General features: G+C 44.0%; 2 protein-coding genes across 2 annotated transcripts in view; one reads left to right on the forward strand and one right to left on the reverse strand.

Moving 5' to 3' along the window:
- The window catches only part of DENND5B (DENN domain containing 5B), a 181,890-nt gene extending 175,568 nt beyond the window's left edge, over nt 1-6,322 (reverse strand). The window contains exon 1 of the mRNA XM_054988150.1: nt 5,145-6,322. Within this exon, the coding sequence (XP_054844125.1) occupies nt 5,145-5,160 (16 nt within the window). The 5' untranslated portion in view covers nt 5,161-6,322. The remainder of the gene's footprint in view (nt 1-5,144) is intronic.
- ETFBKMT (electron transfer flavoprotein subunit beta lysine methyltransferase) lies at nt 701-23,851 on the forward strand. The gene is made up of 4 exons (XM_054988152.1): nt 701-911; nt 7,146-7,579; nt 18,045-18,175; nt 23,171-23,851. The coding sequence occupies exons 2-4, from the start codon at nt 7,260-7,262 to the stop codon at nt 23,512-23,514; spliced, it is 795 nt and encodes a 264-aa protein (XP_054844127.1). The 5' UTR covers nt 701-911; nt 7,146-7,259; the 3' UTR covers nt 23,515-23,851.
- The last annotated feature ends 1,468 nt before the right edge of the window (nt 23,852-25,319 follow it).

The raw sequence follows: 25,319 nt of genomic DNA on the forward strand, positions 1-25,319 counted from the left end.
GGAGATTTGGGTTTTGCACTCTAGGGAGGGTAGGAATTGGTGAGGGGGGATGAATTCAGGTAGGGTTGCCAGTCTCCAGGTGGTGGCTGGAGATCTTCTGGAATTACAGTTGGCCTCCAGACAGCAGAGATCAGTTCCCCTGGAGAAAATGGCTGCTTTGGAGGATGGATTCTATGGCACTGTCTACCCAGCTATGGTCCCTTCTCTCCCCAAACCCCACCTTCCCCAGGTTTCACCCCCCAAAAGTCCAGGAAGTTCCCAAACCAGAGCAGGCAACCCTATGCCATAGAGTCCACCTTCCAAGGCAGCCAGTTTCTCCAGAGGGACTGATCTCTGTTGCCTGGAGAGCAGTTATAATTCCAGGAGATCCCTAGACCCCACCTGGAGATTGGCAACCGCCCGATAACTTAAAGAGACCAACCATCCCGATTGATCGAGCGGGGCAACGGAAAGGAAGATACCAGGCAATGTGGCGAGCTCGTCGGAGAAGCGATTCCGCTCTCCGATTTGGCATGCTCTTCCTCTAAGAGAAAAAAACTCGAATATCCCTTTCTCTCCTGCCCCGCACATGGCGGTGTTCAAACGGAAACCAGAAGTGAATGTTGCATATCAGCCTTTTTTTTTTTTTTTGGTGTCTCTCCGCTTCATGATCATATCCTGGCGCGTACAACGGGAAGTCCTTTAGGGGGGCGAATTGTGTGTGGTTTGCAGGGCTGCGTTTTTGAATGCAATGGCTTGCAAGGGAACTTCCCAAGTCAAAGCGCTCCCAGTGTGTTAACACAGGTAGAATCTTGACAGGGGTTTTACAGTTTCGAATGGTAGGTGCTGCCCCTTTGACGATTGTTAACTGAGCAAAAAGGAGAGCAGCTGCCTCCCCCGAACATAATGCTGTCTTCATTTTCTGTTCTCAGGTTAGTAAAGCGTGGAGGAGCGCACTGAAATAATACTGCCCAGAAAGTCTTTCCTACGATGAATGTTTTTAAAAAAAATCTTTTTGTAAACTAGTTTTTCTATCTTTAAGGAAGGGCATGATATTAATTTCTGACCTATTCACGTTTTGTCGTGTGATGTAGCAATCATTCATTCTGTGTGGAGTAACCCAGATTATGATAGTACTTTAAAATGTCCCTAGACAAAAAACCCGTGTGTTTTAAATTGGCCATGATCCAATCAATAAAATATTTATGTCGCCACGCATTAGGTGCTTAAGTGCAGGGCTTTTTTCTGGGAAAAGAGGTGGTGGAACTCAGTGGGTTGCCCGAGGAGAAAATGGTCACATGGCTGGCAGCCCGTCCCCTGATCTCCAGGCAGAGGGGAGTTTAGATTACCCTCCTGCCGCTCAGCGGCGCAGAGGGCGATCTCAACTCCCCTCTGTCTGGAGATAGGGGGCGGGCCACCAGCCATGTGACCATTTTCAAGAGGTTCCGGAACGCCTTACCACCACATTCCAGCTGGAAAAAAAGGTCTTGCTTAAGTGTATTGTGCACTTTCATCCTGCTCTTTTCCTCGGAGTGCAGTATAACATATAGGATCACCCCCCCCATGAGTGCACACATACACACACAAAACACTTTATCCATGCAATAACCTTGTGAGGTAGGCTAGGTTGAGATAGCAATTAGTTTAAGATTACTTAGTGAGCTTCACGACATAGCCGTTTGAAATCCAGGTAATCATAGGCAGCACGCTTATCACAACACCTCACTGGTTCAGTAAACATGCCCTGGATGCCGTGTCATGCTGAGCTTAATTACTACTGACAGATTTGAGGACTTGATTACCCAGTAGCCAAAATAGTAATTTACACTTCTTCCCAAAATACAAGCTGGTGAAATTGTGACTGCCCACAATTGTAATCAAATGGAAGGGTTGGCGCATATTTTCCCCCTGCTGGGAATCTTCTGCCTTTGTTATGCAATACCCAGTGAAGGCTTTGTGTTGTGCATATTGGGAAGTAAGTGTATCAACTATATTTCTTACATTCTCAGCTACCACTGTCTTTTAACACTTGTTTTTAAATGTGTGTTTTAGATGATACATGCATCTTTCATTCTTCAGATTTGTTTATATATTTTTAATTGAATTCACTGACGAAGCACAGGTGAAATGCATAGGGTTCGCCAAGCTGAATAAATCATCCCCCCCCCCCCGCACCATTTTTCTTTGGCTTTTTCTGTTCACATTATTTGTGTGGTCCTCTTTTTTTGCACTCCAGAATTCTTACCAGTTAGGGCCTGGGGTTGTGCCTTTAACACTGAATTGCAGAAATCAGTCTTTCCAGGCAGGAAGATAAATATTATCATTTGCTAATGTCTGCTGATTATGTTGTTGCTAAAAGCATAAAAGTTGATGGTAAAACTGGCAGCTCCATCAGTGTCTTGTGATGTGAGTCCCTTTAGGGCAGCAGTAGTATGATGAATTATGTCTGGTTAATACCTCACCTGAGCATTCTCTTCTGAGTGTCCTGGAGCCCGAATAAATGGGGACTGCGGTTGCTTCCCCACTGAATTTTTTCTCTACCTTGGCTTTGGGGACTTTTTAAAATAATGGACAATTTATATATCACTCCAGCATTATAATGTTCTAAGGAACGATGGGCTAGATCCTCGGAATTCCCAATTTCCATTTTTAAAGGAAAAATGAGTCTCTGGCCCTTTCTGTTGCAGGGATGTAAGAGGAAAAGCATATCTCTGGAATGAAGAGGGCTTTGTTTTTAAATGAAAGCTAGGAACTTGTAGATCATGGCTATAGATCATTATAACATTTTTGCACTATTGTAACCTCGATTAAAGAAAAAAGTCTTCTGGTAGGTACGGGGAAATGTCGGCCATGGGAGGTGGAAACAAGGAAATTGTACAAAAACTGCCCCGTCTGGTCACTCAGTACACAGAGGATTGTTGCTGTTTGGAAACAGCCTGGTTTCCCAGTTTGTGAGTGTATATCATAAAATAGTTTCAGGTGGGTAGTCTTGTTGGTCTGTAATAGAAGAGCAAGATTTGGGCCCAGTAGCACCTTGGAGACGAACTAGAATTCTAGGATGTGAGCTTTTGAGAGTCAAAGTTAAGGGAGCTTTGTCTCTCAGAAGTTCACATTACACCCTGGGAATCTTGTTCATCTCTAAGGTGCTAGTGGATCCAAATCTTGCTCTTACACAGTAAGATGTAAGCATTGGACAGCACGTGTCTGTGTGGCCGTTCACGCACACCATCCCAACTGTATATGCAGATTACGTTGCAGGCCAGTGTAGTATTTTTCCATAAAATAATGAGGACTTCGTTGTAAAACGGTTAACTTTTATTAAGTACAAATGGATAGACTGAAGGCAAGACAGAAAGGAAATTTTAAAAGGCAGATGGCAGTCGAGATATTGATAAGTCAAAATATAACACTCTATTTTGGCAACTCCTCATCAAGCAATTGCTAAAATCTTTGATAATTAAGAGCAGAACCACAAGTGACAAAAGGCACAGATTGGACACTTGTCTGCTTCCCTCAAGTTTTGATGGGAAATGTAGGCAGCTTGGCGGAATGTTGGACAAGTGACAGTTGAAAAGTCCATTGGACAGCAGACAGAGAGCCAAGGTGCGAGACCAGGGCGCCTACATTTCCCATCAAAACTTGAGGGAAGCTGACAAGTGTCCAATCTGTGCCTTTTGTCACTTGTGGTTCTGCTCTAAGATGCCCAATTCATTCGTGGCTGCCTTTGTGTGAGTTGCATGGAGGTGTGTATGTCGCTGAAGAAGGCTAGGTGAGAGAATGAAAGTGCAAGGAGGCAGTTTGGAGATCTGAGAGCCAAGCTACAAGTGACGCCTTACACAGGTTGGACACTTGTCAGCTTCCCTCAAGTTTTGAAGGGAAATGTAGGCGTCCTAGTTTTACAGCTTGGCTCTCCATTACAGCTGCAAGACCAGGATGCCTACATTTCCCATCAAAACTTGAGGGAAGCTGACAAGTGTCCAACCTGTGTCAGGCATCACTTGTAGCTTGGCTCTAAGAGGGAGAGTTATGTTGGAGACCTGTACCAGAGGTGGGTTGAGGGGAGTTGGAACAACGGGGGATCTGGAGAGGGGCTTTGGGAGCAACAAAGAGAAGCTCTATGGCAGGTCCCAGGAGTTGTATCAGAGCAATGTGGAGGAAGCGCATGGGGGCATGCACCACAGTGAGATAAAGAGGGGGAGAGAATAAGAAAAGTGAGAAGTTACATCAGAGAAACCAGCCTTGGAGAATGCGTAGCGGCTCTGTAATGGCAGGCTAAGATGGAAAAACTTGACTTGAAGTATATGGCTAAATCCTAGATTTTCTATACTTAATTTCTTGTCTTTGGGGTGTTTGTGTATCCTGTGATTGTGAAGTCTAATTGAAATACCCTTATTTGCTAGTTTCAGGATTCAATACATTTATTTCACAGAATCACAGAGTTGGAAGGGGCCATACAGACCTTCTAGTCCAACCCCCTGCCCAATGCAGGATGGGCCTACAGCATCCCTGACAAATATTCATCCAGCCTCTTCCTGAAAACTGCCAGTGAGGGGGAGCTCACCACCTCCCTAGGCAGCTGATTCCACTTTTGAACTACTCTGACCGTGAAAAAGTTTTTCCTAATATCCAGCCGGTATCTTTCTGCATGTAATTTAAGCCCGTTGCTTTGGGCGCATCCTCTGCTGCCAACTGGAACAGCTCCTTTCCCTCCTCCGAATGACAGCCTTTCAGAGATCAATCATGTCCCCCGTCAATCTCCTTTTCAAACGAAACATTCCCAAGGCCCTCAGCCTTTCCTCAAAGGGCTCAGTGTCCAGACCCCTCATCATCATCGTCGCTCTCTTCTGCACCCTCTCAATTTTGTCCACATCCTTTTTTGAAGTGAGACCTCCAGAACTGCACACAGTACTCCAGGTACGGCATGACCAAGGCAGTATAGAGAGGGACTATGACCTCATGCGATTTTGATGCAATGGCCCTTTTGATACAACCCAAGACTGAGTTTGCCTTTTTTGACACCGCATCACACTAACTGCTCATATTTAGTTTACAGTCCACTCTTACCCCAAGATCTCCTTCGTATACAGTACTACACAGAAGTGTATCCCCCATCCAGTATTTGTGCTTTACGTTTTTATGGCCCAGATGTAATACTGTGCACTTACCTATGTTGAGTTGCATCCTGTTCACAACTGCTCATTTCTCCAGAGTATTCAGGTCTAGTTGAATTTTAACTCTATCTTCTTGGGTGTTTGCCAATTTGGTATCATCAGCAAATTTAATGAGCAGCCCATTTACCCCTTCATCCAGATCATTTATAAAAATATTGAAAAGTACCAGGCCCAAAACTGAGCCCTGCAGCACCCCACTCGATACCTCCCTCCAATCTGATGAAACACCATTTGGGTGCAGTCCTCTAACCAGTTCCCTATCCACCGAACTGCCCTGTAGTCCAGTCCGCAGTCTTTCAGTTTACCTATTAGAATGTCATGGGGAACCTTATCAAAAGCTTTACTGAAATCCAGGTAAATCACGTTGACAGAATTTCCACGATCCAGTAAGCTCGTCACGCGATCAAAGAAGGAAACCAGGTTGGTCTGACAAGATCTGTTAGGGACAAAACTATGTTGACTTCCCCGGATCACTAAGCGGTCCTTCAAATGCTTACAGATCGATCCCTTTAAAATCTGCTCTAATATCCTCCCAACAGCAGAAGTCAGACTGACCGGCCTGTAGTTTCCCGGGTCATCCTTCCCTTTCTTAAAGATTGGGATAACATCTGCTCTCCAATCTTGTGGTACATTCCAAATCCTCCAGGAGGCCTTGAAGATGATAGACAGAGGCTCTGCAAGTTCTCTAGAAAGTTCTTTGAGCGTTCTTGGGTGCACACCATCTGGCCCAGGGGATTTGTATTAATCCAGTGCAGCCAGGTGCCTCTCCATAACCTCTCTTTCAATGCTAACTAGCCACCCAGGTGTTCTGTCAAGGTCTTCAGCGAGAAAACAGAGGCAAAAAAGTCATTAAGCCTGTCTGCTTTTTCTCTGTCCTCCATTAGAGTTTCTCCTTCCACTCCCAACAGTGGTCCAATTGCCTCTTTTACCTTGCGTTTGCTTCTCACGTATCTGTAGAAGTTTTTCTTATTGTAACAAACTTCCCTGGCCAGACCCAGCTCTTACTGAGCTTTGGCTTCTCTAATGGCTAATCTGCAGTACCTAGTGACCCTCATATATTCCTCTTTAGAGGTCTACCCTTCTCTCCATTTCCGGAACATTTCCTTTTTCTCCCTTAGCTTATTCTGGAGCTTTCTGTTCATCCATGTCGGTTTCTTGGAGCCCGTACCATGTTTCCGTTTTGCTGGAATAGTGAGGGCTTGAGCTTGTACAAGCTCATGTTTGCTAATATTTGTTTGCTAATTTCCTTTGCTAATGTTTGTTTTGAGCAAAAGCTAACCATTGATAGGAGATGGCCTTGATTGTAACTAAACTGAGAGTAACTAATGACTGAATATTTGCTTACGGGGTGTTCTGGGATTCGGGAGATAAGCTTTTGCCCTTGCAATTAGCTCATGAAGGAGACCAGTTTGCTCTTTTTGAGTTGTTAGAAGTTGTCTTAATAATTCCTTCTGTAATTTGTCCTCTGTTGTCACAAAGCCTGGCCATTGGTCATGTGGCCAAAATCTGGAATGAGCTTAGCAAGTCAGGATTGGTGGCTCTTTAGGTGGCTTTCTTTCAGAAGGATGCCTCACTTTACGCTTTAACTCATTGGCATTTGTACCCTGGGTCTGAATGTGGTTGGGGGTGCCCTTTGCTGCACCTTTTTAATATTCTGGTGCGGCCTGAGCCCCTGGATAACTGACTATAGGGGTGTTGGCTGTAACACAGAAGCCTTCCTTCCTTAGTTGTATTAGTTTGTGCACAATGATTAACTTGAGACTCTGGCCGATTCCAGACGGCCATCCCCATGCCGAAACGTCGTGCGTCGTCGCGCGGAAAATGCGAAATATCGCGTTTTCTCGTGCAAGTTTTGTGCGACGTCGCGCAAAACTCACACGAGAAAACGCGATATTTCACGTTTTCCGCGCGACGACACATGATGTTTTGGCATGGGGAGGGCCGTCTGGAATCGGCCTCTGTCTATAGACGAATTGTCTGTTCTTTTGATTTCAGGAATTGCCACTCATTTCTATTCAAAAGCACAGTTTGAGCCCTTTTTCTCGTTTTATGATTCTTGCTCCAAACCCCTGTTTCTGATGCTCTGAGCAAAGGCCGGAAGGAGAGGACATGATTTCCTGGGGCTGGAGATGGTGGGCACACTTGTGTGGAAAAGATGTCTTCAGAAACATACCAGAGCAAAAGAATCGAAGCATCTCTTCGCTTTGGAGGTCCTACCACCAGAGGACCTCTGGGAGCCTCCTCGATCCGGAGATAAGAAAGTTTTTGGAAGAGAACACTGAAATCACCAGCAGTGGGAATCTGACACCAGAAATAAAGTTACGGCTTCTGACTCCTCACTGTCGATTCTGGAAGGAAAAAGCTGCCTTGTGGCCATATAAAGAACCCTACTGGGCAATCTATTGGCCTGGAGGTCAAGGACTATCCAGGTATGATAAATGGCAGATGTCCAATTCAGAGTTTTTATTCAAAATTGCCTGTTAGCTAGACAATTTTTGTGTCCGTATGTGAAATTGAACTCATTTTGAGCCAGGCTGAACCACTGGAAGAATATAACAACATTCAATTTATATACCATCCTTCAGGACAACTTAATACCCACTAAGAGTGGTTTACAAAGTATGTTATTATCCCCACCACAATCACCCTGTGAGGTGGGTGGGGCTGAGAGAGCTCTGGAAGAGCTGTGACTGACCCAAGGTCACCCAGCTGGCTTCAAGCAGAGGAGTGGGGAATCAAACCTGGCTGTCCAGATTAGAGTCCTGCTGCTCTTAACCACTACACCAAACTGACTGGTTTCATGCCAAGGCTGTGTCATGGAACATGAGATGTTGTAATAGTTTGACTGACAATGTGCAGAATGTCCTCTTTTTGCCAGACAGGGCCCACTTCTCTTGTTTTTAGTAGTTAACGATTGATGTTAAAGCCATTAACATGAATCGGGAGATCACACGTAGGAAGCAGCTGCTTCTTTAAAAAATGCCAGTAACTCAATGGTGGAAGATCTGATTTGCATGCAGAGAAGGTCCAGAGTTCAATCCCCTGACTCTTCCAGGGAAAGTGGATCAGGTAAAAAATGATGTGAAAGTCCTCTGCCTGAGGGCCAAACTAGGTGTTTTCTTTTTTTAAAGAGTTGGGCCCTTCTTCCTCCCATGGTGCCATTCTACTTTATTTTTTAAATAACTTTTTATAAATCGAAATGAATATATTTCTTAGGCACAGTAGTCTCTTTAGAGGTATATTTTGTGATGTAGTTCAAAAAGGGGAGCCATCTCTCAACAAAAATAAATTGATAATTAGGATTTTCTGGTGAAGCTATTTGGTCAGTTATTTTGTCAGATATTAAGAAAGCCAAGATTTTTAGCATCCACTGTCTAACAGTAGGAATTTTATCACTCTTCCAATTTTGGACTATTGTTGTCTTGGCTGCTGCTAATGACACTAGATCTATTCTCTGAGTTGGCGCATTATTGTTCTTCCAAAAATTCAACAATATTGTTTCAGGTTTACATTGTATTGTGTTGCCTAGTATTTTATCTATAATTGAGATTACTTTGTCCCAATACACTTGGATCTTTGGGCATGTGCACCAACAGTGCAAAAAAGTGCCAACGTTCCCACATCGTTTCCAGCATCTAAAATCTTTTCTTGTTTTACAATAGTAAAATAGTTTTAGTAGAGTATAATACCGTCTATCAAAGATTTTGTAAGTTTGAAGTTTAAAATTTATGGAGTTGGTATATACATTAGATGACCAGATACATTCTGCTTTATTTTTAAATAGCCATTCCCCACAGCTGCTCTATGGCTGCGGGGAACTCTTAAAAAGTGAACGTTTGTCTCTCAGACCCTGGAGAGGGCCTACCAGTCAGAGCAGGCAAGACTAAGTGTAAGGCAGCTTCCTGTGGTTATCTTCCATTTGACCGGCATCAAGACAATATAATTGTAAGCAGGATAGGGGAGACAGAGAAAACACACTCCTGTGCTCAGTGCTGTTTTTCTTTTTTTCTTTTAAAAAAGGTGCCAGTTCTCATGATGTTCTCTCCTTTCTTCCCAAGTCCTGAATGTCCAAGCAGTACCAATTCTCTGTAAAGAAGTGACAGTATTCCGTAAAAGAGGCCAAACAGGTTTCAAGAGGGATCTTTTCCTGTAGGAAAATGATATTTCCAGGAAAAGGAGCCAAATACCCAATCACGTCCAATTTTACAGAGCTTTATTGATAGAGATAAGCTTACCCAGAGTTTATTTCCCTTGCACATGAGAGACCTTTTCCAAAACTCATCAGCTTCCCCAATACAAAACAATTCCCAAAATATAATTAGGCCTAGCTGGCTTAGCTACTAATTCTGTGCAGCACGCATTTTTAGAGTAAATAATCTTGCTCCAAAAACCCCGTTTCACAAAGGGAAAGAGAAGAAAGACAACAATAATGCCAAGGAAAATGGAGAATCCTCATGTCAGCAAGGGTTTAAACTTATTTAATGGATAGAAAAGGAAGCAGATGAAGAAAACAGATCTGGAAGACCTCATTTGCATCACCTGACCTGTGTAGGCAACTGTTCCCCTTTTATACTTTAAATTGTGCGTCCAGCTGTCTAGTGGACCAACCTCCAAATTTTTCCACATCAAAACTGTGTCATTATTACATTACAAAACTTGCTGTTTTGAGGCCCCTTCACATGACATGTTAAAACACAGCACTTGTTCTTTAACAACAACAACAACAACAACAACAATAATAAACATTTGATTTATATACTGCCCTTCAGGACAACTTAATGTCCACTCAGAGTGATTTATAAGGTATGTTGTTGTTATCCCCGCAACAACAATCACCCTGTGAGGTGGGTGGGGCTGAGAGAGCTCCTAGAAGGTGTGCCAGCTGGCTTCAAGTGGAGGGTGGGGAATCAAACCCAGTTCTCCAGATTTGAGTCCCACGCTCTTAACCACTACACCAAACTGGCTTTACATGGATGTTTACTGGAGAGTACATTGTTCTCATGGGTATCCTAACCCAAGTCCTGTTTCCCCAATCCTGGGTCAGGTTGCTTCAAAAAGCTGATGTGACCAAGGCTCCCCTTGAATCTCCTCCAATGGCTACCAGAAGCTCTTTTTTGAAGGCATCTGAAAAACATGACAGCTGTCCCCTTTTGTGTGCCCACAATTTCCTTACAGTATTCTTAAGAATCTATTAATTAGTCATATGAGGATCTCATAAGGATTTAACAGGTATATAAAAAACTTATTCTAACCAAATGATTCCAAGAAAACCTGCAGAAATATTCTCCCCAAATGGAACTATTTTTCCTACGCACTATAACTGATTTTGTCCCTGACCTGGATAGTCCATGTGAGCCTGATCTTGTTAGATCTCAGAAGCTAAAGCAGGGCTGGCCTTGGTTAGTAATTGGATGGGAGACCTCCAATGAAGACCAGGGTTGCAAAGGCAGGCAATGGCAAACCACCTCTCTTAGTTGTTAACTGGTATTCTATAACCATGTTAACTCTTGCCTGTGAGAGGGGAATCTTTTCTAGTCTGCTCACATATATGTTGGTATAGGATCATGTAGTGATCATGTATTCATATAGAAGAACATTCACATACATATAAAGGTATATTCATATTAGGCATGTCCATATTCACATAAAGTATCAGGATAGAGGCAAGTTGGAGAGGGAAGTAATCTCCCCCCATCACCTGTCTGTCTTTCCTCAGTTCTACACCCGTCTTTTATACTCTCTTGAACATATCTGCCCACCTCTCTCAACCAATCAGATATCCTGGACTTTATCTCATCTTTGGCAAGGAAAGTCCTGTAATCAGTAAAATTTTGCAAAACAACTGTAACCTTTTCTGAACTTCCTTTGTTTGGGACTTGGCTCGCCTGTGGTTACGTAACTTCCCCTTTTCCTTTTTGGCTCACTTTAACCCATCTTGGAATTTGCTGTTGGTGCCGAGATCATAACAACTCATCCCAAACATATCAATATCAATCCTCTGGGTTATTTTGACCTATTCCTTAAGCCAACTATGTTTCCATTGTAACATCTCAAACCTTGTCTCCTAAATGAATAACATCTGTTAACTTCATTGCTTATATAACCATTACTTATATAACCACCTGTCCTGATACCTTATGTGAATATGGACATGCCTAATATGAAGATACCTGTGTGTGTATGTCAATGTTCTTCTATATGAATACATGATCACTATGTGATCCTATACCAACATATATATGCTAGCATATGCTAGCATGTATATGTATAGATGAGCACCAACACTAAGAACTTATATCAGGATAAATAAATGAAATAGCAGCTTGAATAAACAACAACACTTGAGCAGTATTAAAGGTTATAACTGATTCCTTTATTCTAAATAGTGAATTGAACTCTTCCTCTTTTTAAGTTTAACTATTGACTTTATCTAAACCCCCCGTACTTTCCTTATGAAGAACAGATACTCCATAATCTCTGGGTTTGCTCTGAGACCTTTAATGTGGGGGTTTCCTATGTGGTATAAATGTACCTCATGTTAACTTTTTAAAAGCACAAATCTTAAACCATCTGCAGAAGGAAGAAGCAAGCTACTAAAATTGTCCCCCATCAGTCTTCCCCTCAGCCCCAGTCATCGAATTAAGTAGGGGTCTTCAGAATTTGTTAAAAAAAAGATCTGTCTTATCAAAATGGAAGTCTGCGTCTGTGTTTCAAAAAGACAGTCATGAACTTTCTATAAATTTTTGTTATCCTAGAAACTTATCTCAGAAGGAAATCATAAACCATGTCCAACATTTTTGAACTGCCAAGTGGTCAAGACTCTTCACGGCCCAACTACAGTCCAAGCTTCTTTTCTTTGCTGCCTCTGGCTTCAACAATTGCCATTGGTTTTGGCAGAACATCTGCTTTTAAACAAAGGTCATTGTGAAATATCAGAGTTCAAGCAACAAGCTAGCTTTTCAGCCGTGTGTCAAAAGCACATGAATTTGAACAGACCTATAGATTTACCTTTTACAGGTCTTAGCATAGAGTGATTCCGCACACGTTGGATAATGCACTTCCAATCCTCTTTATAGATCATTTGGAATTGATTTTTTTGTGTGCAGAACAAATAATCCACCTCAAACGATTGATAAAGTGCATTGAAAGTGCATTATCCAACGAGTGCAGAATCATCCATAGTCTCTTGCCATGAAAATCCCAACGGGTTGCCATAAGTCAGTTATGACTTGAGGCAGGGCCGGCGCGCCCATAGAGGCCAGGTAGGCGGTGGCCTCAGGTGCGAGAGCCCTGGAGAGGCGCTAGAGGGGGTGTCGGGGGCGGAGGCGCACTCTGCAGAGCTGGAGTGGCTGGCCTGCAGCTGCTGCAGCTAGCCAGCCCCGTGCCGCTGCCACTGCTGCCGCTGCCGCCGCTGCCACCACCACCACACACCCCCAGCCGGGCGCAGCAGCCACAAGCCGCTGCCGGGGCAGCGTGCGGAGTGCGGAGCAGCCTCCGCCCAGCACCCCAGCCATCCGCCGGTGAATGCCCTGGCTTGCGCTGCGCGATGATGTCATCACGCAGTCCGTGGCATGCGCGCGGGGGGTGGGTTGCCGCAGGCGCCAGAGACCCTGACGCCAGCAGTGACTTGAGGGCACTCTCCACCACCTCCACATAACAGGTTTTGCCACAAGATTATGCCAGTGTGTCCAAACAAATCAGCACAGCAATATCTCTTTACAATTATAAAATCATTTTTACTCTCTCTGCTTGCCAGGATCTTGGATGTCAGAAAGAAAACATTTTATTAATTACGTTATTCAGTTTTCTAATTCTCCCTAAGAAAGGGAAGTTTGATGTATTGTCGAAGGCTTTCACGGCCGGAGAACGATGGTTGTTGTGGGTTTTCTGGGCTGTATTGCCGTGGTCTTGGCATTGTAGTTCCTGACGTTTCGCCAGCAGCTGTGGCTGGCATCTTCAGAGGTGTAGCACCAAAAGAGTCAGGGTCTTTTGGTGCTACACCTCTGAAGATGCCAGCCACAGCTGCTGGCGAAACGTCAGGAACTACAATGCCAAGACCACGGCAATACAGCCCAGAAAACCCACAACAACCAAAGGGAAGTTTCTCTAAAGGTGGACTGTCCTTTACAAAGGCTTAAAGCGTTACACACCTTTTTTAGCATTCCACTTGATTCAAAGACTGGCTTCTTTCCTGAGCTCCTTCATGAGTGAGTTCTAACACTTTTTTCCAGTATTATTTTAGCATAAGCTTTCGAGAATCAAGTTCTCTTCTTCAGATGCCTGATACAGAGACTGGTCAAACACAGAAGAGCAGAGGGAAGAGGCAATTAGGAGGGGAGGGGGAGGGAGCAATCAAAACATTCCTTTGCTAGTATATGTAAACATCTCCTTTTGGTGTGTGTATCAGTTGGCTTCAAAGGAGTTTGCCCTGTTAGTTTGTAGAAGCCAAACAGCTAGACCATCCAATTCCAATGCAGTATGGGCCTTCGATAACCACAGCTCTCCCTGCCAGATGCATCTGACAAAGAGATCTGTGGTTCCCGAAAGCCCACGCCAGGTACCACTGAGCTCCCCCAGACCCCACCTCTGTAAAGGAAATCTGTTACCTGTGGTAATGTGATAACCATTCATAGTCCCTATTCAGTCCCAGCTTGACAGAGTCAAATTTGCATATGAATTCCAGTTCAGCAGCCTCCCGTTGGATTTTGTTTTTGAAAGGTTTCTGTTGAACTACAGCGACCTTTAAGTCTTTGATGGAATGTCCTGGTAGGTTGAAGTGTTCTCCCACTGGTTTCTGGACGTTTCCATTTCTAATGTCAGATTTGTGTCCATTTATTCTTTTGCGTAGAGGTTGGCTGGTTTGTCCAATGTACAGAGCAGAAGGACATTGTTGGCACATGAGGGCATATATCAGATTGGAGGATGAGCAGCTGTAAGAGCCAGAGACAGTGTAGTTGATGCCATTGGGTCCTGTAATTGTATTCCCTGGGTAGATATAGGGGCAGAGCTGGCATCTGGGTCTGTTGCAGGGCCTGGTACCTGTGCTGGTGACTCTGCTGGCTGATTCATGGTTGTGAGTGAGAAGTCGTTTAAGGTTGGGGGGCTGTCCGTAGGCAAGGAAAGGTCTTCCACCCAGGGCTTCTGAGAGAGAGGTATCATTTTCCAGGATGGGTTGTAGCTCACTGATGATACGTTGGATGGGTTTGAGCTGGGAGCTATAGGTGACAACCAGTGGTGTTCTGTTGTTAGTTCCTTTAGGTTTGTCCCGGAGTAGGCTGTTTCTGGGTACTAGTCTGGCCCTGTTGATTTGTTTCTTCACTTCATTTGGTGGGTACTGTAGTCCCAAAAATGCTTGTTGTAAATCTCTTAAGTGTGAGTCTCGGTCGAGAGCATTGGAGCAGATACGGTTGTAACGTAAGGCTTGGCTGTAGACAATAGACCGAGTGGTATGTTTAGGGTGGTAGCTGGAGGCATGTAGATATGAGTATCGGTCTGTTGGTTTCCGGTATAAAGTGGTATTTATTCGTCCATTTATTCGCCCTGCAACAGACCCAGATGCCAGCTCTGCCCCTATATCTACCCAGGGAATACAATTACAGGACCCAATGGCATCAACTACACTGTCTCTGGCTCTTACAGCTGCTCATCCTCCAATCTGATATATGCCCTCATGTGCCAACAATGTCCTTCTGCTCTGTACATTGGACAAACCAGCCAACCTCTACGCAAAAGAATAAATGGACACAAATCTGACATTAGAAATGGAAACGTCCAGAAACCAGTGGGAGAACACTTCAACCTACCAGGACATTCCATCAAAGACTTAAAGGTCGCTGTAGTTCAACAGAAACCCTTCAAAAACAAAATCCAACGGGAGGCTGCTGAACTGGAATTCATATGCAAATTTGACTCTGTCAAGCTGGGACTGAATAGGGACTATGAATGGTTATCACATTACCACAGGTAACAGATTTCCTTTACAGAGGTGGGGTCTGGGGGAGCTCAGTGGTACCTGGCGTGGGCTTTCGGGAACCACAGATCTCTTTGTCAGATGCATCTGGCAGGGAGAGCTGTGGTTATCGAAGGCCCATACTGCATTGGAATTGGATGGTCTAGCTGTTTGGCTTCTACAAACTAACAGGGCAAACTCCTTTGAAGCCAACTGATACACACACCAAAAGGAGATGTTTACATATACTAGCAAAGGAATGTTTTGATTGCTCCCTCCCCCTCCCCCCCTAATTGCCTCTTCCCTCTGCTCTTCTGTGTTTGACCAGTCTCTGTATCAGGCATCTGAAGAAGAGAACTTGATTCTCGAAAGCTTATGCTAAAATAAAACTGGTTAGTCTTAAAGGTGCTACTGGACTCTCTTTGATTTTGCTACCACAGACTAACACGGCTAACTTCTCTGCATCTTTTCCAGTATTAATTCTCTTTAATAATATTCCTGCATTAATATTGTGACAACTCCTTAAAGTATTTTTCCTAGCTTGCTTGCCTAATTCTTCTACAATTAGTTAATATTTATTCAAACAATTATCAAAAGCAAAGCATTTTCACTGCTCAAGACTCTCTCCTCTTTGGATTGTATCAAGGGATGCTTCTTGATCACTTTGCCTAAAGTGTCATGTTTTTCCAGTCCCTGACCAAAGTAAAGTAAACATCACTGGGGAGTGGGACTCGTGTCTCAATACATATAGTTTTAGTGGTCCATCTATAAATTTTGGCAATCAGTTGCAGAAGTGTTTTTCCTGAACTCTGACACTTGAACTGTGTCAGAGAAGACGGGGGGTGGGGGGGAGTGTCAGTATGAAATTGGGCCTGAGCTAATGGCCTGTACATTCAGAAAGCCTAGGCCTTCCTATATATGTTGGCATCTGCATTAGTCTAACACCAGTATTCTGTTCTAGCTCATACCCCCTAAAAAAAGCCCTGCCTGTGTTTACTCTGACGGGGACTAGCTCTCACAACTTGAAAATCAGTGCTGCAAAATAATGACATTTGGGAACCCTAACATAAATATGCCCTGACCTGGATAGCCCAGGCAAGCCCAGTCTCATAAGATCTTGAAAGCTAAGCAGGGTCAGCCATGGTTAGTAACTGGATGGGACAGCTGCAATGAAGATCAGAGTTGGAGAGGCAGGCAATGGCAAACCACCTCTGTTAGTCTCTTACCATGAAAATCCTGCAAGGGCTGCCATAAGTTAGCTATAACTTGATGTCGCTCTCTCCCACCAACAATATAAATGTGCATACATCAGTAAGTCAGTGCTACCAGCTAATGGATAGCCAGTGCTAGATAAAGGAAAAATCTTAATTTGCACAAATCATAATTTGTACACATGTGCGCTATTTGTGTTGTCAAACCTGTATCAGGTCAGTTTTCTTTGAAATGTTACAATTTGTCTATCCATAAATCAAAACATTGATCTTCACAATAGTAGGCGCAGAAATGAGTCTCCCCCTCCCCTGCTTCCCACCCTGCTTGCCAGATCCATGTACATGCTTATATGCGGGGCTTTTTTTCAGCTGGAACGCAGTGGAACAGAGTTCCGGAACCTCCTGAAATTGGTCACATGGCTGGTGGCCCCGCCCCCTGATCTCCAGACAGAGGGGAGTTGAGATTGCCCTCCGCGCCGGAGCATGGAAGGCAGTCTAAACTCCCCTTTGTCTAGAGATCAGGGGGCGGGGCCACCAGCCATGGGACCGTTTTCTCCAAGGGCAACCCACTTTGTTCCACCACCTCTTTTCCCAGAAAAAAGCCCTGCTTATAAGCAGGTAAAACATGGCTGCTGTGATGTCTTTTAAGAAGCAGCTGCTGCCTGTGTATAATCTTGTCATTCAGTGTTTACAGGGTTCTGATGTCAAACTCTGCAGCCATTTCTCAGCAATTGATTACATATTTTAAAAGCAACTTGCTGCCTTTATTTATATATTTAACTTCATTTGTGCCCCACTTTTCTCCCCAGATGGGGACCCAAAGTGGCCCACAACATTCTCCCCTTTTCCATTTTATCCTCACAACAACCTTGCGCAGTAGATTAGGCTAAGAATATGTGACTGTCCCAAGGTCACGCATATGAAGCTGTCTTATAGTGAATCAAACCATCAGTCCATTAAGGTCTACTCAGACTGGCAGCAGCTCTCCAGAGTCTCAGGTGGAGATCGTTCACATCACCTACTGCCTGGTCCTTTTTAGCTGGAGATGCCTGGGAATGGATGTGGGATCTTCTGCATGCAAAAGAAGTGCTCCGCCCCTGAGCCACAGTACCTCCCCAGCGAGCCTCCATGGCAGAGTGGGCCCGTTCAGACCTGGATCTCCCAGTGTTAGGTAGGAGTTCTACCCTAAACTGGGTACCCCTATGGAGATGATCTGTCTTCCTGGAGACCCCAACTTACGATTCACGCAGGGATTTGTTTCTGAGCTACAAGTGCAAATAGAGGAATGACAGAAAAAGACACCAGACCACTGGATGTTATGAAATTTAACTGTAGCTTCATTAAACCTGTCCTTTTCGTTTGTCCTTCCTGAGAAGCTGGTTGGCTGATGAGTAAAACAGGATGCTGGATGGTGGTCTGATCCAATATAGCATGTTCTCCTCTGTTTCAATCTGAGAGGAATGCTGTGAGGTGGATCAGGCTGCGTGACTGGCCCCAGGTCATTCGGTGAGCTTTGGGGAAGGGGGGGGATGGTTTGGAGGGCATCGAGTCTGAGCTCAGTGTTCTAACCACTGCCACACTGTGCAAGCGTCTGCCCTCTAATTTTAAAACTTAAAATTGCAGCTACAAATGGAGTCAACTGGTTTGTGGGACCATGCACAAGGCTTCTCCAAGGAACCTTGCAATGAACTCTTTCCTCTATTTCTTCCATTTTGTCTTTCATGATATGCTCAGATACCTTCTTGATAACCCTGAGGTTGTCCAAATGAAGAAAGTTCTAGATCTTGGAAGTGGCTGTGGAGCCACAGCCATAGCAGCTGTCATGAGTGGTGCATCTGAAGTTGTTGCCAACGACACTGACCCTAGTAAGATATTCCATTCCAAGGGCAATGTAGTCTCAAGCTTGTGGGAGGGAAGGATGGACCATGGGAGTCCACAGTAAATTCCATGTTTCTGTGGGGAACACAGAGAGGTCCGAGGAAATAAGCACATCCTGATGCTTATAAACCATGCATCCGTGCATAACCAGGACTCATTTTGAGGGGGAACGTGCAGGAACGCAGTTCCAGTAGTTCTCCAAAGAGGTCACATGTCAGGTGGCCCCGCCCACTTGATTTTTGGCTATTTTGGCCTGGATTGCGCCCAAAATGGCCAGGATTGGGCCTAAAACAGGCAGACTTGGTCCCAGAACAGCCAGGATCGGGCCTCTTATGGGTGGTGGATCACTCTCCCGCTCAGCAGTGGCCCAATTCTGACAATTTCGGGCCCCTTTTCAGCCATTTTCAGCCCCTTTTTGCCATTTTGGGCCCAATTTTGGCCCTGAATGGCCAGGATTGGGTCCAAAACAGCCAGGATAGGTGATGTCAGGGGGTGTGGCATACGCAAATCAGTTATGCTAATGACACACTTCTGGGGATGGCAAGGGGCGTGGGATATGCTAATGAGTTATGCTAATGAGTTCCTGCAGCTCTTTTTCTACGAAATGACCCCTGGGAACACATGGTCCATGCCAAAGAACGTTGGGTAAGATGTTAGCAACATTCTACATTTTGAGAGCCAAAAAGACTTGTTCTTCCACAATGGGAACCATGTTGGAGACCATCATGTTAGCCTGTATCCTTTCTAGGCCAAATTGGTTCTTAAAAGAGATCTTTTAAATCTTATGTAGGAAGATTGATATTTCCAGGAAAAGAAGCCAAACATCAAATCATATATAGTTTGTGGGTTTTTTATTGATACACATGATCTTAACTAGAACTTATTTCCCATTCAAGAGAGACTTTAACCAGCAATTCCCTCAACACAATCAGGCCTGATTTAACTTACTAATTTTATGCGGTACATAATGCTATAATATCTTTTAGCCAAAAGATGGCACTGTGACCAAACAAATCACATCTATATCTTTTAGGAATAATTTTGTTCAGCTTCCAAATTTGAAGAATCTTGGATGTCATAAACTTATGCCGGTTGATTATCTTGTCCTCCTAAAAATGGGAGTTTTCTCTAAAAGCAGATTGATCTTTTTGAAGGCTTAAAACCATCCCACGGTCTCAACATTCCACTTAATTCAGGAGACTGAGTTCTAACATGTTTTCCCATATTCATTTTCTTTAAACTATTCCCACATTACTATTGTAATTGCTCCTTGACCTATTTTCCCTTGCTTTCTGGCCCAATTCTACAAGAATAATTGCGTAGTCCAACAGTTAATAAAGTGAAGCATTTCCAGCTCCTAAGACTTTCTTTTGTTTTTGGATAGCTTCCAATGGACAAAGTGGAAGTTTTTTCCCAGTTCTCACTTCCTTAGTTGGAGGTACTAGTTTCCTATTCACAAATCCAAACACAAATATTGAAAAAAAAATTCAAAAGGTCTGCTCTCCAAAATAAAGTTTGGAGGAGCACATATCCTACCCCTTCATGTGCAGGGGACCCCAAAATTAGGCTTACTCCACCATGTTATAGAGCCCCACAGTCAGGGGATTCTGCCTTCCAGGTGTACCCATACAACATCTTGCTCAAAGCCCAGTCTCTGTACTACTCTAAATATAAAGGAACTGAATAAGGAACTGGAATGATTTGATGCCTTTTGTACTCTAAAATAAGTTTCTTGGTAGATTTCAAGGGAAGATCTCTACAGTTCATTACAGGAGTCATGTTTCGGTGTTACCATGGCATGGGTCCAGGTGACCAGATTCACGGTGTCAAGGTATACCTGGCCTTTCTCCCCAGAGGGAACCCATAGCAGCTTGCATTGTTCACCTGTCCTCCATTTTATAATCACAACAATCCTGTGAGGTACGTTAGGCTGAGTGTGTGTGACTAGCCTGAGGTCACCCAGCAAGAACGGGGGTTTGGAGCAGAAAGCAGCATAGGACTGAGCACTAGTTCTGGCGCTCCAAAATAATTTGTGAAGTATCAAGCCATTCCTGTTCCTTATTCACAGTTATTATTTAGAGGAGATAGCACAGGAACTAGGCTTTGAAGCAAGACAATGTACAGACATACACGGCGAGCAGAATCCTTTGAATGGTGGGGTATAATATGTGGTGGAGAAAGTCTAGTTTTGGGATGCAGAGGGCATGGAGCCAATCCAGTTCCTTATTTGCATCTCTTCCCAATAAAAGCTTCTTGGAGGCAGCCCAAATAGGAGCTCATTACTCCAAAACCAGGCTGTGCATGTCTTCTTGTAGGGGACCATATCTGGAGTTGTGGGGCTGTGTGATCCAAAGGGGTAACCAGTAACCGTTTGTCTGCTGATCAAAGCAACCTCTGGGGAATATAGGGCGAGAGACAGTCCTGCAAGCAGGGTTTTTTTTCAGCTGGAACGCGGTGGAACGGAGTTCTGGCACCTCTTGAAAATGGTCACATGGCTGGTGGCCCCACCCCCTGCAGACAGAGGAGAGTTTAGATTGCCCTCCACACCAAAGCAGCACAGAGGGCAATCTAACCTCCCCTCTGTCTGGAGATCAGGGGGCGGAGCTACCAGCCATGTGACCATTTCACCTAGGGCAATTTAAACTTTAAAAACTCCCCCCCCCCCGTTCCAGCTGACCCAAAGTGATGTCATTGTGCAGTCCTGGGAGCGTGCATGTACTTTGCACACATGCATGTGGTACCAGGGGCACTACCTCCTGCCAAGAGTTGTCCCCTGTGCTTGCAACCCACTGAGTTCCACCACCTCTTTTTCCAGAAAAAAAGCCCTGCCTGCAAGTATGCCAGTCCCAATCTGCTAAGGGCCTCGAAGGTCAAAACCAAAACCTTGAACCTGACCCAGAACTCCACTAGAAGCCAGTGCAGCTGGCACAGAACAGGTATAATATGTGACCGGAACGTGCCACCACATTCTGGACCAGCTGTAATTCCGGAGCAGGCCCAAGGGCAGCCCAGCATAGAGAGAGTTACAATAATGCCGCCTGGAAGCGACTTTTGCATGGATCATTGCCACTAGATCATGGGTCGACAGGTAGGGGGCAAGCTGCCCGGCCTGATGAAGGGAAAAAAACGCAGACCTGGCAACTGCTGTAACCTGGGCCTCCATTGACAAGGAGGCATCCAGGATTACGCCCAGACTCCTTACCGTTGGCGTCGGTTCAAGAAGGGCCACATTAAGGGCTGGGAGCTGGATCCCCAACCCTGATAACCCGTAGTTCAGAGGCAGGACCTCCTCCTTCGCAGGATTCAACTTCAGTTTGGGGATGCAGCTTCCCCCTTCTTGACTGTACCTTTCTCCTGGGGGCAGCCAACTTTGGAGCAGTTAGCACAAGAACTGGGCTTTGAAGCTGGAAGCTTCAGCCCCTGCTTGTGTGTGTGTGATATGTGCTCCTCCAAACCTTATTTTGGGGTGCAAATCTTTTCAACTTTCCTCAGTATTTTTGTTTGGATTTGCAAATAAGAACTAGGAACAGCAAATAAGGAACTGGAAACTTAACTTCAACTTCATACCAAAGGAAACACGTGTTCGATATATTGTTGAAGGCTTTCACGGCCGGAGACCGATGGTTGTTGTGAATTTTCCGGGTTGTATAGCCGTGGTCTTGGCATTGTAGTTCCTGACGTTTCGCCAGCAGCTGTGGCTGGCATCTTCAGAGGTGTAGCACCAAAAGACGGAGATCTCTCAATGTCACAGTGGGATCTCGGTCTTTTGGTGCTACACCTCTGAAGATGCCAGCCACAGTTGCTGGCGAAACGTCAGGAACTACAATGCCAAGACCACGGCTATCCAAATCCACAACAACCAAAACACATGTTGTTTATCCACTTGTCAGTTAATCCACATAGTTTTGGCAGTCATTGGGAAAGTATTTTTCCTGACCCTTGTCAAAACAGAGACTGTATAAAAAGGAGAGAAAATGACAGTTTAAAATCATTTTAAAGTATACTGAATGTAAACTATACATTCAGGCCTTAAAATACAACCTGACTGCTCATCCACACATTGGCCTTGTGTTATGCTCATTCTAAACACCTGGAGGTACGCCAATGTGCCTCATAGTTCTGGCAGCTACTGGAGGCATATGTGGAAACCCTGCTGTACTGGAGGAGTGAATTTCAAATGAGGTACTCACCCACATGGAGGCATTTCATGTGGAAGACATTCCCGCAGTCTTTCATGGTGAAGTTGTAGCGTGAATGGGTTCTTAGTGCTTATAGAGCCAATTTATTGTTTCTTAAGGGTGTCTCTCTTCTTCTTCCCTGCACCCACGGTGGTAACGATGGCCCCACTCTTCAATTCTAGGCACTGAAAGTAGTGCTTCTCTTGAGTAAATTGCTTGAAAATTGCAACCTGCCTGACTTTTTAGTGTCCATGGGATGTATCCTGACAAAACTGAGGATGTTCTACTTTGGTCACATCATGAGAAGACAAGATCTTCTGGAAGTCAATAATGCTAGGAAAAGTAGAAGGAAGTAGGGAAAGAGGAAGACCTAAAATGAGATGGCTTGACTCAGGGCCAAGCTACACATGACGAATGACACTTGAACAGCAAGTGTATTTCTCCTTGTTCACTTGCCCTCCAATCAATCCACTTGCCAGGCAAGTGTCTTTCGTCATGTGTAGCTTGGCCCTCAGTAAAAGAAGCCACGTCCTCCAGTTTGCAGGATCAGAGAAAGTCTGTTAATGAGAGGACGTTTTGGAGGTCTCTCATTCATAGAGTCACCATAGGTCACAGAACATAACACACACACACCCTCTCCGTATGGCTATCTAGGTAAAATAATTTTGCTAAAGAGCCTCTTGTCTGACATAGGATCATGTCACCTGGTAGAAGGCTGATCTGTTGCACTTGGGGTTCCCAGGATTAAAAAATATGCTTGACACTTGTTCTCTGTCCCTCTCTTTTTTTTTCATTGTCTCTCAGTTGCAGGAGCTGCCTTAATGCTAAACTGTGAACTGAACAAAGTGAATCCCTTCCTCTTCGTATCGGACAACCTGATTGGCTCGGAGGTTGACAGCTGGGATCTCATTGTCCTAGGGGACATGTTTTATAGTGAACAGCTGGCAAACAACCTTCATCAGTGGCTGAAGAAATGTATTCGCACCTATGGAACTAAAGTGCTGATTGGCGACCCGGGCAGGCATCACTTTGTGTGCCACCAGATTCACAGTCAGTTGCACAAAGTCACGGAGTATTCTCTCCCAGAATTAACCCAGCAAGAAAGCAATGGGTCAACCAGCACCATGGTCTGGCATTACCGCCCGTAACACCGGATGACACCCCAGCTCAGAAATGCTGGATTACCTTGCGTGACTCACGGCACTTTGTTCTGTTTCTGGCACATCCAAATTTTGACTAAAGCCCATAAATAATCATTCCTCTGTGACTTAACTAAAGAGCTTGTTCATGTAAACTGGGACAAAAGTAATACAAATATTTTCCTCCTAAGGCCAATATAACTAAGTGGAATCAAATGTGAGCATGCCAGTATGTGGCCAGTGTTTTTGTCTATAGTTCTCAAAAACTCAGTGAAAATGGTTATTATTCTGACTTAGTTAATATGTGCGTGCCTAATAAAATACCTTACTATTTTGAGATCAAATATGGAGGCATTCTTACCTCTTTCAACCATGTTGAGAAGCAGTGTTCTTTTACCAGAGTAAATTCCTAAATTCCTTTGAATCCTCTGAATAAATGTGGATAGGATGGGATGGCAGCAGTCTAAATTCTTTCTAACATTTTAAGCACCAAGACGGAGAGTCCTTAATTCGTTTCTGACAAGAGTTTATTTTCTAGTATTGAGTTTCAGTAGGGTTTCTATGTTTTGTGAATGACACATTCGTATAGAATTCCATAGCTATTTAATCCATGAGGCTTAAATTTTTCCCCCCACTTCTTAGAGTTCTCTAAGTTCTTTCTTATTATTGTTCTTTAATACAAATTTCATTTGGTTTCCTTTCTGTCCATAATTTACCTTTAAAATCCCCTGCCTTGATTCTTTTATCAATGACTTGTCATGTCATATGTTAATGGTTAACTGGAGCTTAAACCCCAAAAGTCCTATTTTTAAAAGATTAATACCTTCCTTCATTTCTGTCTGTCTTAATTCAGAGAGTGACAACAACCACAACAGGGGGGGGTTCCCTGGACTAGCAAGACTATCTCAAAGTGCAAGGTGCAAAGACAATCAGTATAAACGTACACACAATATAGTTAATCAGTACATAATGATATCATATCCAACAGGTAAAGTCAAAAGTCCATCCGATGAAAATCCAACTGGTGGAGAGTCATACAAAAGTCAATGTTGCATAATCTTTTCTTTCATAAACAGAATTTTCCTTTCAATTCATTAGCAAATTCTTATATATTGATCATCATGCAGTCTAGAAGGATTAGAGCTGGACGTTCCTTCAAGCATACAACCCAGTCTTAAAGGTGCTACTGGGCTCTTTTTGATTTTGCTACTACAGACTAACACGGTTAACTCCTCTGGATCTATTGACTTTTGTATGACTCTCCACCAGTTGGATTTTCATCGGATGGAGTTTTGACTTTATCTGTTGGATATGATACCATTATGTACTGATTAACTATATTGTGTGTATATTTATACTGATTGACTTTGCACCTTGCACTTTGCATGTTTAACAGATTTATAAAATTTAAACATTTTGTAATTGTTAATTCAGAGAGTGGCCAGCTCTGTCCAAGGATATTGAAAAAGATGCAAATTGTGTGTGATGAAGATGGTATTTACAAAATTAATAAAGGTGTTAGGATCACAATGATGATTACACAATACCAGCAAAATGAAGGCAAAGGAAAACTTACAACATCCCCTCAGCTTGCTGGGGATTCCAGACAGCAGTGGATGGATTCTGTGGCCATCATTGGATCTGGGACATGTCTGCAGTTTCACATCCAACTAAGAAGTATGAAGGGATTAGAGTTTTCATATATTTTATAGGCCACGCTCTACTTTTGCAAATCACTCCTGAAGCCAAGTGCCTCTCTGTGGCAGGCCTGTGTTTTATCTCAGGCTTGTACCAGACTGTACCAAGTGCAGCAG

Source organism: Eublepharis macularius, chromosome 9 (genome assembly GCF_028583425.1).
Source record: "Eublepharis macularius isolate TG4126 chromosome 9, MPM_Emac_v1.0, whole genome shotgun sequence".
NCBI lineage: Eukaryota > Metazoa > Chordata > Lepidosauria > Squamata > Eublepharidae > Eublepharis > Eublepharis macularius.